Source organism: Trachemys scripta, chromosome 7, assembly GCF_013100865.1.
Source record: "Trachemys scripta elegans isolate TJP31775 chromosome 7, CAS_Tse_1.0, whole genome shotgun sequence".
Taxonomy (NCBI): domain Eukaryota; kingdom Metazoa; phylum Chordata; order Testudines; family Emydidae; genus Trachemys; species Trachemys scripta.
Window position 1 is genome coordinate 5,938,699 of NC_048304.1, and position 16,458 is coordinate 5,955,156.

Below are 16,458 nucleotides of genomic sequence, written 5' to 3' on the forward strand. Positions count from 1 at the left end.
CTTAAAATCAATCTCTCATACTTTCTCAAGCAGCATTTTTATTGCTTTACCTATCTGTCCATTTCGATTCTCAATGGAAACATTGTGTCATCGAGGGGGAGGGGGGTGTTTGGTGAAATCGTTGTTTATTGACATTTACGGATATACATCTAATCCTTCCATGTCTCTCTCTATAGGCGCCCCAGAAAAGCACCAGTCAGTCATATTTATACACTGGGTATTCCAACCTCGTTACTGAGGGCTTGTCTTCACATACAGTGCTGCAGCTGTACAGCCATAATGCTTTAGTGAAGATGTTTCTACGCCAACAGGAGAGTGTCTCCCGTCGGCATAGCTAACCCACCCACACAAGAGGTGTTGGCGATGTTGATGGGAGAAGTCCTCCCATCCACATAGTGCTGCCTGCATCGGGGGTTAGGTCAGTGAAACTACCCTAGAGCAACGTAATTATACTGATACACGTTTATAGTGTAGACCTGGCCTAACAAACTAAGCACGTTCAGGAGGAGGGATAGCTCAGTGGTTTGAGCGCTGGCCTGCTAAACCCAGGGTTGTGAGTTCAATCCTTGAAGGGGCCATTTGGGGCAAAAATCTGTCTGGAGATTGGTCCTGCTTTGAGCAGCGGGTTGGACTAGATGATCTCCTGAGGTCCCTTCCAACCCTGATATTCTATGACAGCAACTGATGTAAAACCACTCATGTACTTTGAGAATAATGAGCTGTTATCTTAACCAGCCAGAAATGGGACACTTTAATTTGTAAAAGAAACGAAACACTAACCACAATCTACTGCTCTCAAGCCACGCATAAAACTCCCAACAGCAATTGTGCATATGGTCTAAAGCTGTTGATATCTAACTTGTCACCATTAAGATGGCCACCAAAGGATAGAAATGATCCGTACCTCTCGAATAGATCTACATTCTGCAGTCTAATTAAGCAGAAGTGAAAAACTCAGACATCACTCAGAATACCATAAATTAACAGTGTGGGTCCAATAAAGGGATATTACCTTACCCATCTTGTCTCTCTAATACCCTGGAGCCAACACTGCAAAATTTAACTTAGTCTGAAAACGTGGAAAGCAATGAAAAACGCTTATATTTTGAGCTATAATAAGAGTGTGATGTTTTGCATTCGTCTACCACGTTGATATATCAACAGACAACAGGAACCAAAATATTTGTTTGGCAATCTCTCAGTTCCTCGCAAATGACTGGAAAGCACCTACCTACACATGATGTAATTAGATGGGTTTAAGGAACAAGACATTGGCTTATTCACAATAAAATCCAAGTCCCAATGATGAGATGTTTTTTCAAGTGCCTGGCGTTTAAAGCCAAGCCACCACTAGATTAATAATTCAAGCCTGAACGAAGCTATCCTTTGTACAGCTCCAACAGTTGATATTCATTTAAACGTGGTCAAAGAACTAGTCTAACAATTTCCTAACATTGGATTTTAAGCCATGTCTGTTTTTAATGATTGCTTCAGTTTAGCAACCACCCGGTACAGTACTTGATGGAGCTAAACTCTAACAATTCATTTTCACTTGCAACAGGAAGGAAGAAACGAAGCCAACAGAAAGATATAAAGACCCAATCCTGTAAATTTTATTCACACAAGCAAACAACATAGGCCTTGTACATTGTGCAGTCATTTCCAGTGGTGCACATTGGAGGTAAAATGCTACCATCCTGGTCTGATGGCGTTCAGTTTGGCCAAAGGATGATTCAAAGACCATTGAAATTAAGTCAATGGGACTCTTTCCATTGAACGTAATGGACTTTGGACCAGACCCAAAGGCAATGGAGAATCAGGCCCTATAGAGGTACTCCGACTGATTGCGTTAGTAAGGATGACAGGAGTGGACATCGAGATTGCTTTTGAAGTAGTAACTATTGTTATGCTAAAATTAAAAGAGTGATCACTTGTCCCTAATAGCTCTAATCCTTTCCACTTCCACATTAACTTGCCCTTGGGACTAGAAAGCATTTTGCACAATTAAATAAGGCATGTGACAATGAAAGCAATTCCAGTTCAAGTTCATGAAAGCTGGGGTGGGGGGAGGGAAGTAGCTTCTTAGCTAACAGTATTAAAATTCCCTTCCAGGTTTAAAAAAAAAAAAGTGCTTTTAAACTAACTTATTATCAAATGCAATTTGAATACATAAACCAGGTGTTTTAGTACTTAAGACTCACTCTTTGGTAGTTAGTCTATAAAGTCTCTATAACTGCTCTGACCCAGCGAAGCAGCTGCTAAAGCTATAGTTAGGAAGTTAATTATTGCACGCTTTCATAAAGCTGAGCAAAATTTAACTGAGTTCCCTCAAGGCGGTTAAACACCTTGTGACCTGACTCCCTAGAACTGACGATGTTAGGGAGAGCTATAGGCAATTCACCCTTGCAGAATGGCTTTGTATATGTGCTTGGTTTCAATATATAGGCCTGATCCTGCTACCTACATTCACATGAACTCCCAGTGAAATCGCTGGAAACACACCTAGGAGTACTGGCTATTGAATCCAACCCTGTTGTTCTAACTCTCAATAGGAATTTTAACTCCGATTGCTACCAGTGACAATTATGCAAGGAAAGGAGAATAGACCCTTACAATGAACTTCAAAACAACACAGCAGTGTTTTAAACAGCCCTTATAGCCTTTTTTATTTACCTCCCTTTAAAAACATCTAATGGTTTCAAAGAGTCTTTTCACTGAAGTTCATGAAAGGTGCTAACGAGAACACAAGGGAAACAAAAAACTCTTCTCTCCGCCCAACACACAGGTACAATGTGGGGAGCAGTAACACAAGCTTTGCAATATTATTACTAATGTGCCTCAACCCTGACCTCATGGGGCCATCGCTAGGAGTGAGAGGAACAGTTCAGATTCCATGCCAGCTGAGGCCGCTAACAGGGGGTGAAGTTTTGATTGCGGTTTCTGTGATGTGGAGACCAGAATTAGAGGGAGACCCGGCATTTCATTTCACAAAAATAAGCATCGGCCACTACCATCTTAGGAGGGCTCTAAACCAGTCACCTATAGATGGAAGAGACTATACTCCATTACCCCTGATCCACCCCAGATTTCAAGAAACGTGCACACTCAAAATACGGTGTTTACTGTATTTGGATTAAGCAAAATAAACAAAAAATCCGACCTTATTCAAATGATGGGCATTCATTGAACTGTCCCAGAAGACAAACTCAGATCTTTCCCTTTTAAAGGCAAATTCTCTTTCTGTTACACCACCGTGTAAATCTGGAGTTACTCTACTATAGTCAATGGATTTATTCCAGATTTACGCCAGTGTAACCCAGAGCAGAATTTAGTTTTGGTGATGGAAGTTTGTTATGCTGCTAGGATGGAAGCTAGAGATGGAGGAGTGAAAAGAGAGGCGAGGGGAGTGGCTTGCTTGGTAGCATATTCTGACCATCGGACAATTCTGACAAAGGCAGAATTAATGATAACTCCACAGGATGTTAACTCCACTTCCATGACTATGGACCCGGAGAATTGTCAATTGCTACAGGAGGATATAGAAAACAGCATTTATGGACTGCGGGGTGGGCGCGAAGAACAAAAACAAAATGGGAAATGAATAATCAAACCCAAACAAGAATCCAATGAAAAACAACATATTCTACGTTCATACATATGAGACAAAAATGATAACCGTCTGATTACTACTTGTACTGCAAACCAAAGAAAGTTCACATACAAATCAATCGGGGGTAGGGATAGTTCAGTGGTTTGAGCATTGGCCTGCTAAACCCAGGGTTGTGAGTTCAATCCTTGAGGAGACCATTGGGGGATTTAGTTGGGGATTGGCCCTGCTTTGAGCAGGGGGTTGGACTAGACGACCTCCTGAGGTCCCTTCCAACCCTATGATTCTATGCTTAACAGTGTATAGAGCTAAATTAGATCTAGAGTCTTTAACAGCAAAAGAATTCACAAAAAATGTATAGATATAAACTTATAGCATCTGCACAGACAAAACTGTAATACAGCAAAACCATATCATACAGCACACTGTTCACAGGCATGTTAAAGCCAGGCGGAGGATGGAAATCCCTATTCACAAAGGATTTGGAGATTTCGGCATTTGTTTTTATTCTGATTAGGAACGAAACCAGAAAGTTTCTAAATTCTCCACAAAGGCAAATTCGGGGGGGGGGGGGGGGAAACCCTCTTTCGATTTAACCTTTTTTCTACCACGCACAAGAATTTTGAAACAAAAAGTCGTTTCACACTGAAATATCAAACTGTGCCATAGATTGAGATGTCTGAGTACAGGCCTAAGACCTCATGGCCCAAATTCATCTCCTTGTTAATGGTCATGGCCTATTTTGCCCCACTGGGACCTTTTCAGTCTCTGCACCTATGTATTTTGATCATCAGAAACATCCAACCCAGAAGCATCTGCTCATAGGGACAGTTGCCCTGCTGGCCCTGAATCCTGGGTTTTCTTCTTGAAACGTATCAAGCATGTGAACAGCTCAAAGCACAACAACATTTAATACCGCTCCTGCAAACATTACACCTTCCGGTCTACGCCGCTTGATTCCCGTGCTATGAATTCTTACGCACTCAAGCAGATTGCTGCAGGCAGTGGGCTAACTGCCAGCTAAACCGAGGGAAGGTATGGGGGAAGGGGGGGGCATATAGACCTTCACAATTACCACAAATCCCCCCACCTCTTCTACAAAGCCCCAGACAGGGCAAATTTGCTGACATCCCTCTCCCCAATCATTCCCCTTTCCCAATGTCTTGCATCTTCTCTCAAGCCCCTCCCCAAGGCTCCCCCAAGCCCATGTCCCTCCCAAAGACCCCATGTGCCTGTATCCCAGTCAGCCCCCCTCCTCTCCTCACCAGACCCCCAGGGCTGAGTCACCTCCTCCACTTCTCCTCTCGCCTACTGGAACCTCCTTCATGGGAGGGGGAGCTGGACTGGACAGGAGGCCCTGGCCCTAGGCCGGCTCGGCACTCAGAGCCAGTGGGAGGGCAAAGGAGGGAAACTTAGCCTAGCTGGCTACTGAGAGCAGCCTTGTGGCCGCCCAGCTGGGGGACAGAGAAGTGCCCAGTGGGCCCAACTGCCTCCTCCCAGCCCAACCCGGCCCACCAGCAGAGAAGCAATTGCTTAGCTGCACTAAGATGCAGCCTCGGGCTGTTCCCTCAGCTCCCTCCCTCCCCTCCCGAAATTGTCTCCACCTGCCCAGTAAAATTAAGCTGTGCCAGTGTCCTCCTACTATTCCACTACCCCACTTCGTTCCCCCTCTCTTGGGCCTGCTATTAACAAATTGGTTCCTTTGGACTTCGACTGGGAGCGGGAGGAAGGGCTCATCCTCCCCGAATTTTTCCTCTTCCGGATGCCTCTGCCCTGACATAGGCACTTTTCCCCGCGCTTCCTGGTGGGCTGAAGTTCTCCTGTGCTGCCCGTCCGGGTCTTGCTCTGCTGAGCTGTCATTCCAATCTCGAGCCACAAGGAGGCAGCGGTGGGTGGGCTGAGCAGAGAAGAAGCCATGGGTGGGGCACAGAGGACTGCCTGCCGTCGTAGCGTGGCTCCAGCAATCTACGCTCCCAGGGGCCCAGCTTCTGTCTGAGTGTGGGGCAGCAGGAGGTTGAAATCAGCAGGGGAATGGAGAGCGTCTGGGATCATAGGGACACTCCTGCCAAAAATCATGAGTCAGGCCCCACACAATTATGGGGTTGGCTTAAAAATAATAAAGGCCGGACTCTTGTTACAGACCTCCCAACAGTCCCGGGTTTCTCGGGACTGTCCCTCTTTGACCCCCATGTGCCCCTTGTCACAGTTAAAGCTGGGAACATTTCCCGCATTCAGGCCACTTGGGCGGGGGGATTGTGCAAAAGGGGCAGGTTGTCCCAGAGCCCCATTTGAGAGGGCCCCCAAACCCAGTGGTATTGCAACCTGGCGCCTGGGGTCACTGCGCCACTCAGGTTTGGTTCAGCCGCCCCTCTTTTTCTGTCTATGGAGGGGCAGCTGGTCCAAATTTGAATGACACTGCGCCCTGCGTTAGCCACTAGAACCATTGGGAGGTATGTTTTTATTTGCCTTCTGGTTTCACGTCAGGCTTTTCTTCACAGCCGCAAGAGCCAGGAGCTTACTTCTGTAAGAAAGGAAAGCTGAGATTGCCACCTAGTCACATGAGTCCAGGAGCTGGGGCTTTAAAACACACAGCCAATACTGTGAGACTCACAACAATACTGCAAGCTAGAAACACAGAAGCAGAGATGGGAATGATTCCTCAGGGATGAGTGCCTGGGGTGGGAGGCAGGGTAAGGGTGTGTCAGGTTGGGAGGATGTAGGAAGAGACATAATCTTGAGATATGGAGGCAGAAGTAGGGGATTCTGGGAAAGGGGAGATTGGACTCTAACAAGTCACAGATAATCTCATTATCCTGAATCAGGTGTTTATTTAAAGACATTTCAATGGCATGCAAGACTCATTTTCTCTCTCTCACACATGCCTTTTCAATGTATCTGGTGGCTAGCCACAGCCTGAGGAACATCCTAAAGTTGAACACACCCCATCATAAAAATCTTACAATCAAATATTGTGACCCCCGTTTCTCATCACACAAACACCAGTTTACAGTCTCTTCTGCACAAAGGAAATGGAAGACCTTCTACCCTCTCCTACAACAAGGCCCCCACCAAGTCATTCCTCAGTCTGAGCCCCTCACCTATGGGACCCCAGCCTCCCTATAGGCTTGTGAGGAAATATGGGATTTGCAGTAGGCCCATAAGCTTTAGAAATCCAGGCTCTGGCAGACTCAGGAGGGGCAGTCCCAGGCCAATGGGAATGCCCTGGCTGTAGCTACCCCTGTCCATAGCAAGGGAGCGCCACCAGTAATCTCAGGGAGAGAGATGACAACAGACTGGATGATGGGAATGGAGGGTGCTCAGCGCCACCTAGGATCAGGCCCAAAATTAACAAAGGCTTAATTAGAACAACAATCTGGTAGCTTAGGTCATAGTTCAAATGGCCCCAGGCTACGGTGACTCTCCAGTGTTGCGTTCAGCAGGAAAGGCCGTTAAAAGTTACTTTGAAAACGTAATGTATTACAAGTTACTCACTAATGTATCTGAGAATCGGTGACACATTACTGATTAGTCCGGTGTCATGCGTGTCAGTTGCACGGCGAGACATATTTTGTACCATGACTCTTGTGGCATCATCCGAAAAGGACCAAATGGAATCCACATAAGATTAGGTCTACACAGGAATAGGTTACTTCTACGGAACAGGGTCTAGAACCACTTATGGTGTAAACGGATTGAACCCAATAGAGCTACACAGATTTACTCCACTGGAGGAGCTGACCTATTTACTTTGGCCACCTTATCAATGCGATAACCGCACATTCAACAGCCTACAACTTCGGGAACTGCAAGCATTCATCTGGCCAGAAGTCTGGGAAACGTCAGTGTCCTACAAGATAATAATGACACTCGGCGTGACTGCAACAAAAGCTGCCTCTTTATTGAAGAGAGGAGCAAATAATTCACGGCTACTTTGCATTTCACCTTTCTCCCCGCTGGCAAAAAACCATCCACAAGCGGACTGAGCAGTTCTCAAATGCTAGAGCTAGCGAATGTCTTCGGAACGTTTCTATGTCTATTTTTTGGTGCTCTGGGAGCTAGCTATCCAAGGAGTGGGGACGTTTCTGTTTGCTGAATCACTGAAGCTAAACAATCAAGCAGGAATTTAGAATGGTAAGTCGAAATACGCGGGTCAGAATTTGGGACTTCGCATTTGTGACACTTTTGCATTCGCTTTCTGGAGGTGCTAGAACATTCTACGCTCGAGAGCGGCTCCTAACGAGCGTTGGTGCAAGTAAAGCTCGGGGCTGGTAGGGTTGTGGAAACTGAACAGAAAAGATTGCAACATAACCGCATTTCCTCTCCTCAGTCCGTGTCTGCAGGGGACTCTGCTGTAGCAAGTTCTGCCTGTTCTCCCACAGCTCAGGGCTCCTCTGTCCTGCACTAACCTGAGACCAGCTCTCATTTCTTACCACTGTGATACAGGAGGGCCAGGGAGCAGTGGGAAGTGGTAGAAGGGAAGTATATTAAACCCTAGGTTAATTAAGGCGTGGTTCCCTGTAGTCTAGGGAGGGTGGCTACAGGTTAATCAATTAAGGCCCTGTTAGAAACCTAATAAACCCCCCTGCTTCAGGCAGTCAGGGGGAAGAAGGAAGGAGAGAGGACTGGAGCTTGGAGGTGTGCTGTGAGACTTGGAGGAACAGAAAACCAGAGTAAGGGAGACCCTGCCCCAGCAGGGGAGGGACATTCCCTCCCCCAGCGTTTAAGGACTGAAGGTATCCCACCCAAGGGAGAAGAGGGTAAGAACCTGCAGGGGTTAAGAGGGGCTGGGACTCAGAGTGAGAAGCAAACCCAGACCCCTTCCCCGCTTCCCTCCTTTACCACCTTCCCACCTACCACCATCCAAAACCCACTGCTATCTCCGAATCCCGAGGCAAACGAGTGGAAGGGGCCTACTATTCTAGCAATGAAAGTGGGGACAGCAGCCAGTGCTCACATTTGATCCTTGTTCCTACATAGGAGAAAAAACTTCTTGTCTATTTCAGCCACAGCCTGAGTCTGTCATGCCAAATGGAAGGAAAAATGAGGTGTAGCGGGGAGAGCCTGTGCTAAACGTTTTTTGTCTTTTTTTTGTGAAGCTGGAAAGAAAACAGAAAAAGCATAAAGAAAAGTCAGGTGGTAAGAGGGCAGATATCAGAACACACTTGGAATGTAAAGGAGGGAAGAACAGAAACAGCTAGTTCAAAATATAACTCTTGCAAGGGGTTTGTAGTAAAAGATATAGAAATGGGCAAATTGGGAGTAAATAATAAGCAAGAACAATACTGAGAAAACAAAACACAACAGACAGGTAGAATTAGACCGGAAAGCTCCAGACAAGCCGTAAAAGAGCTGGAGCATGAATAGATAGTAGTAGCAAAAGATCAGAAATAAATTAACCAAAACTGACCAAAAACACACCCCAGGAGAGATATAAGACAGAAGGAAAGAAAGATGAGCAGCAAAAACCAGACAAAGAGGAAAAGAAAACACATGAGAGAAATAAAGAACCCTACAGCACAGAAGGGGTTGGCTTCCTATCCCTCACTTTCTGAAAACAACAAATCAAATTAACAACTTCAATAGAGGCGGCAGGCTGGAAGGGGAAAGCCATAGATATAAGCACAACTAAGGAGTTTGTGTGACGTGTACACACATACAGTGTGTTTGGAAAAAAATGAGTACATTAGAAGTCATGTTCATTCAACCCCCTCTGGAAATTGTATGGAACAGAATGAGAGAGGAACCGAAGTGGTTTATTTAGATATAGGGGAGATTTCCTGTCGGTGAAGTAATAACCGTAGCTGGACTAAATCAAGACTGGATGTCTTCTAAACGATATGCTCTAGTTCAACCAGTAGTTGTGGACTTGATGCAGAAATTATGGGTAAGGTTTCCTGGCCTGTGTCGTGGACTAGATAATCCTAGTGCTCCCCTGTGACCATGAAATCTATGAATCTACAGAACTCCTTCACCTTAGGACTTGCAAGTATACACAGGTGAGCACACAGTTATCATCCAGTCCATTGGACGATCTCTCAAGTGATTCTAATACAGATTCTCCTTCCTTTCGACAGCAGCGGCAGACCCTCCCTCCACTGAGCTCAGGAAGTTCAGCTCTTCGCCTTCACTGAGCAGTCTCCCTTCTGGATTAAAATTACATTTTTTTAAGCTCTCAATCTCCACCTCATTAATTGGGACTGCATAAAAATCCAGTGGTAGTTGTAATACCTAGGGGAAGGTTTTATGGAGATGCTCTGCTGGTGTGAAGCAAGGAGAGAGAGCCGGGCTGCCGTGGGCAGCTTGTCTAAGTAGCACCACCTAGAGGTATTTCACATCCACCCTGGCCAGTCTTCATTTTTTAAATGCTGTTCAAGCAAGTCTAGTTAGTTAGTTACTGTACCAGAACCTGCGTGGGTATAAATCAGGGGAGGAATCACCTCAGCAGGTCACCCCATGTTCAAGAAAGATTAATTTAAACTGGAACAGGTGCAGCAAATGATCAGGGGAATGGAGGGCCTCATCTTAGGAGAGGAAAGTGGAAGAACTTGGCTTGTTTAGCAAAAAGAAATGAGAGAGATAGGATTGCTCTCTATAACTACATGGGGAGGGAGGAGGAGAGGATAAATACCAGGGAGGGTGAAGGGCTACTTAAGCTAAAGGACAGCTTGGTACAAGAAAAAATGGATATAAATGGGTCATGAACAAATTCAGGCTGGAAATCAGAAGAAGGTTTCTAACCATCAGAGGAGTGAGGTTCTGGACCAGCCTCCCAATAGGAGTTGTGGGGGCAACCAACTTAATTAGTTTTAAGAGAGAGATGGACAAAATTTATGAGTGCAACTGTATGAAAGGGTTGCTTGTGATGGTAGGAGGCAGCCCTGGGGCTCACGTGCAGTTTATGTCTTATGCTCCTGAAGCTCATGCTTCAGGGTTTCAGCCAGCCACCTGTAGGGGTCAGGAAGGGATGTTTTCCCCAGCATACGCTTGGAAGATTTTTAATCTCCTTCCTCTGAAGCATCGGGAATGGCCACAGCTGGAGATGACATATTGGGTGGGATGGGCTCTGCGCTGGCACCGAGCATTCTCTCTCTCAGGGGCTTGGCTGGTTAGTCCTTGCTCATATGCTCAGGGCCTAATTGATCAACAGATGTGGGTCAAGAAGGCATTTGCCCCCAGGCCAGCTTGGCAGTGACTCTGGGGTTTTTTCACCTTCCCCTGCAGCATGTTGGTGCGGTCACTTGCCAGATCTCATTTAATCATTTCCCTGATATTGTGGGTGTGCTGGGCACTGGTGCCTCCTATTCTCTGGCACAGAAAAGTCTAGTCTCCTGTGGGCTGTGATACTTTGCTCTCATTCTGGCTTTGGGGTTTAGCATCCATGGGCTGGGAGCTGTTGGTGGCCTGTGACACCCAGGAGGATCAGACTAGATCAGCTTAAACTCTGGGACTCTATTGTGATGGCCAAAGGAAGGGAAGGGTTAGTGAGGGTACAAAGGCCGCCTCTTAACTCCCAAACTACTCTGGCGGGAAGCAAGACACAGAGAGAAGGATATGGGACAGGCCAACAGTGAAAGAACAAGGAGAAGCTGCTATTAACAGCCTTATAACCCAGGACCTCAGCATAACTACAATAGCCTGCTATACTGAACAACAGCAAAGCTTTGGCAATAGTTTATTATAACACACATCATTAGTCCATTAACCTGTATGGCAGAAGAGCTAGGTCATGTGGTCAGGAGAGCCCACACTGCATGTATCTAAAAAGCAGCTATAAGAAACAGCTAATTAAAATTTAGCAGAACCAGAAAGACAAATATGCCTGCATTCCCTCGCTGACCTGATCAAGTGAAAACTAATAATATTAATGATAAATGCTTCCTGGAGATCACTGGAAATGAAAGACCCTACTTTAACCATCAATCATAGCTCAGGGGGAAAAGCTTTTCTTAGACACTGTAGGATGTCTACAACTACTTCATTATGCTAAGAACATACTTGGAAAACATTATGTTGTGTAGAAATCGTTTCTGTGCACAGCAGCCTCTAAGAGAGAGATTTAATAAAGCCACAGTCTTGCAAAGGGGTCTGCCCATGTAAAGCTCATTGCAGGTTTGGGGTTTAAGTCTTTTCTGGGCTTGAATTTCCGCTTTTGGCGGATTTCCGTTTTCTCCATTAACTTGCAGTACAAATGGACTTTTCACATGTTGGCTGCAGCAACAGTATAAGTTTAATGTCATCTACAGATCCCAGGTACAATGCAACTGAGCTCATAAATTCTAATGAGATCATTTCCTTTTCCCCTGGCTTATGTGAACACGGCAGTTTGCCCAAAGGTGACTCCAAACTGACTCCTAAAGATAAACTTGAGAAAACATTGCTGGGCTTCACTTTTTCCCTGAAGTCATCTGAGCTTCTCTCTTGCCTCTAGGGCCTGGTGAAGGCGGAAGAATATTGGTGAGCCAGCGGAGGGAAGTGCATATGGCCACTGACCATGCTGTGCTTACTCTATTTCAGTGTCCACAGTTAACAACACAGCACCTGTCACCAGCACAAGATTCACTTAAAATTGTTGAACCAGAAATGGGGGAAGGGCAGAACCATGCTGCCTATTTTGGGTCCTTTGAATCTTATTATTTGGACAGAGCTTTAACTTACTGGGGCTTCTCTTTTTCCACACTGTGTGGAGCACTAAAGAACAAGCAGCAAAGGAAAAGGGGAAGTACAGCAGATTAGCAGAGGACAGAAAAAGACCCGGGTAATTAAGCAGAATAATACAGCGGGTTGATTTCTTGCGAAAGCTAGTGGAGCACGAACACCTGACCTGAAACTATTAGACGCGGCACAAGGTTGAACGATATGCGATCACTCCACAAAGGGAAAGGGCCTTGTATTCAGGGCCTTTCCATCTACCTTTGATTCAAGGAGTTCCGAGATCTGCTGGTCCATTCCTCCAGGGGTTACTGGTGAATTGTGCCAGTTTCCGTGTTTCTTTCCAACTGTTCTGAGTCTCCTGCATCTGATCTCAAAGAAGGGAGCAGAAACAGCTGGAAGAGAGAAACCAGAGTGGCATAGTCCAGCAGCAACCCTTGGAAGAACAAACAATAAAAGCCTTGTGAGATGTACCATTATTCCCCCAAATGTGTGTACACGTGTGTGTACCACCATGCTTCCATTACCATGAAATCTACCTTGGACTTTGATCAGTGCCTTGGGACATCTCCTTGAATCACTCTGTCACCATACCAGCTCTATGTAGACTTACATTTGAATGGCAAAACCACTGCCTATATCCTCCCTCCCACAATGAGCCACAAGTGTAAGATACAATGTAAATTCTGTATAGCACTAATACAATACAACTGCATCACATAATAGTCCAAAGGAGATTCTCACTGTGTACTCGCTAATGCATACAAGCGACCATATTCTGCTGCTCTTACTCACATCAAATCATACCTTTACTCCATGAGTAATCCCACCTACTTAAAGAGAACCATATCACTCAGCCTGAGTAAGGTTGGCAGATTCATGCCCATAGTGTTTAAGTTGCAATATACCACACAAGAGGCATCTGTAGGTTTAGTACACTAAGGAGTGGTGCCCAAACATGGGGAGAAAACAGGAGACCCAAGAAGTAAATTAATCAGTGAGAGCATTAAGTAACCTCTGGCAAAGAAGAGGAATGGTTGGGAGAAGAAACGAGTCATTGCATTTTGGACCAATTCAGGTAAGGAGAGATCGGGCCTAGAAAGACCACGATGGAAGGAAATAAAGCAAGCAAGATGACGGAAGTTGAAGGCACAAGTGAATTTCAGCTGAAGTGTAGGAAAAATTGTGTATTTTAGGGCTTATGGTTAGGAGGGAAGAGAAGTAAGGTGGTACAGACACAGAAGCCATTTAAGCCACAAGAGCTCAGAGATGACTACTTTACCTCACGGTAGGCATGATTGGGATCAACGGTGGTGATGGAAGTGGTAGAATTTGGCCTCCGGTTGACCTTCTTAAATTAGAAGTCAAAGACAAGATGTACCTCACCTGAACAATAGCAACAGACTATCCCCAAAGCAAAGAGCACCACACCTAGACGTTCACAATACCGCACACCCACAATTACTTCTAGCCCAAACAGTGCCAACGTCCCCTCCCATAGCACGGTAAATGGTTTATAATTCAGCAATGCAGTATCATGGAAGTGACTGTATGGGGAATAGTCAAACGAATACCTGAAGTATCACAAGTGTGCCTTTCCCTTGGTGAGTCTTTTTGAGGTGCACTGTGTCTGTAGACCACATGTGGCTTATTGTGCTCTTCTTCATATTCTTGGTCATCAGGCGATAGCAGCGGCTCTACAAAATAGTCCCCATTGTGAGACCTGAATGTGCCTAGCTGAGAGTGGAGAGAGACAGGTAGTCAGCTTCCAGTTGGAATATGCAAGAGACTAGGCCTACACAATTACCGTATAAAATGGACATGGGAACATGCAGAAGTTTCTAGGGCATTTACACTTCCTTACAATCTTCAGTTTGGCAAGCAACCCCTACATCTGCGGTGGCTGAAAGCTATGGGCCCAATTCTGCTACGTTGAGTAGCACTTTACTCTGTAGACTTTGCTCCCATTAAAACCAGGGAGATTATTCATGGTGTAAGTTACTACTCGCCAGGAGTAAAATTCAGCCCTGTGTGAAGAGAGGACACATATTAGACCCAGTTCTTCCTTCGGATATGTTTGCAAAATTACTCCTGATCTCAATGGGAGATGTTGGAGTGCATCTTAGGACAGAGTTGGGCCCTATTATGTTCTGCCCTCTCTGTTTCTCATACATAAGATATGCCAAGAGCAACTCTGAGCGGAGACAAGCTGAGCATGGTATCGAGTGGCTTGATCCGGGAAAGGAACTCACCTGGTGAAGCTACTGCCTAGGAGAGACTATCAAAGCTTCTAGCCCACATGACCGTGGAGCAGGCCATGGGGAAAAAACACCACTCCCAGGCAAAAGTATGTCATAAGACAAAAAGGTAGAACCCTAAGGCTAGAAGGGACCATGAGGGTCGGCTAGTCTGACCTCCTGCCAAGATGCAGGTACTAGAGCACGATCCCAGTTCTGAGCATCAGCTGCACCGCCCCCAGGCACACGCGCCCTGGCCTTGTGCAGAGCGTATCCACCTGCATCTCCAGGAACAGGTATGCTAGGGGTGGCCTGCCTGGGGCCGAAAGGGGGCAGGCAGCCGCTGCCCCCAGTTCTCCCCGGGGAACCCCTTTAACCAGGAAGGCTGTTGGTGGGGGCTGCCCAGGGAATGGAAGGTATCAGCAAAGTGCCCAGGTGCTCTGGCCAGTCTCCCACAGGTCACCCCAGCAAGGATGGATCAGGATCATCTCTGGAAAGGCTCCCTACTCATGGCTAAGCCCAGCTCCCAGGGCATGAGCCCCAGCTCAGGGGAAAGCAGCCAGACAAGCCCTCCTCTCCCCGCCAGCTTCCCACACAGCTGTTTGTGTTGTCTCCTTCTCCACCCAGCGCCCCCCGAGCTGGAAGGATGGAGAAGGCGTCTTGACATCTCCTCCGGCCTCCTTAAATCCCCAGCAGACCTGGCTTGGGGCTGGCAAAGTGCCTCGCACCTCCTTAAGGTCGTCCCCGGGAAGGGAGGGAGCGCTCTTAAGGCGGCACGCTGGACTGGTGGGGTGGGGGGTCAGGGGAATTGAATCCTCTCCTCCCCCATCTCAATCTGGGGAGTGGGTCACAGGTGTGCCGGGGGGTGCAAACACCCCCAGGCCCCGTCCTGCAGCCAGGGCATTGCCTGCAGCCGGTGCTGCTGGGCTTCCTTGCAGCTCCCCCCCCCCGCTCCTTCGCCCCCGCCCACCCAGGCTCATCACAACAACAAACAGGGGACGCTGCTGGGAGCGCGCAGCCCCCGGGAAAGCGCCGAAGGGCGGGGGGGCTTTGCCATGGGACTCCCCAGCAGCAGCAGCTCGACCACCCTGGTGAGTACGCTGGATCCCGCCTGCCTGCTCCGGGGGTTTCTCTTCTTTCCCCCTGAAGGGGGGGGGCAGAGTTTGCAGGACTGGCCCCCGCCCCCACTGGGTGGCCGTTTTGCCAGGACTGGGGACTGAAGGGGGGTTGTCCCACGTGGAAGTTTGGAGACCCCCCCCCGCATGTGCAAGCTCTGCTGGGGTTTGGGGGGGGGGGTGCCGCACTAGCACCCCCTGTCCTTCACTTCACGTTGGGACAGATGTGGCTTAAGCCCCCCTGGTTGAGCGCCCCCCCCCTCTATTTAGGGCAGAGCTGCAGGCCAGACCTTTGCAACCCCCCCAAGTCAGCCCGGCGCGTCTGCAGGGCGAAGAGCTAAGCGGGCTGGAGCGGCCTCTCTGCATTGCGGGGGGGTAACTCGGTGTGGTTGCTGGGGGCACAGAAAGGGGGCCTCGCCCCTGCGTGCCTCGCTCCACCTTAACTGCGGCTGGCGTCCAGTCAGCAGGCACCAGCTCGTGTGGCGAGCAGCCCCCGGGGTGACCCCACCTTCTTGCTTCCGCTCGGTGCTCCCGGACCCCGGCGTGTGAACAAGCCCCGGCCCCTGGTGACCTCCAGAGAAAACAGGGCAGAGGCTCCGGGCTCCCATGCCGCAGGGCGGACGCAGCTGTGGCCGTCAGTTACTTCCATTGCTACTTGGCCCCCGCAGACCCAGACCCTGCGAGCCCCTGGCAAGCTCGCTCAAGCTCGCAGGGGAGAGTGCGGCGAGCTCCTGGACATCCGCCGTCCCACAACTTCCCTGCGGAGAGGAGGCGATCCTGGAGTGCGAGAGAACCATGGCAAAGAACTCCGCAACAAGGTGTTTCGTGTAAACATAACCACCTGGCAGAT

General features: G+C 47.8%; 1 protein-coding gene across 1 annotated transcript in view; it reads right to left on the minus strand.

The window, feature by feature from the left end:
• The window catches only part of ADAMTS9 (ADAM metallopeptidase with thrombospondin type 1 motif 9), a 124,142-nt gene that overhangs the window by 106,360 nt on the left and 1,324 nt on the right, over positions 1–16,458 (minus strand). Inside the window, exon 3 of the mRNA XM_034775562.1 lies at positions 13,831–13,993. Coding sequence (XP_034631453.1) covers positions 13,831–13,993 — 163 coding nt within the window. The remainder of the gene's footprint in view (positions 1–13,830; positions 13,994–16,458) is intronic.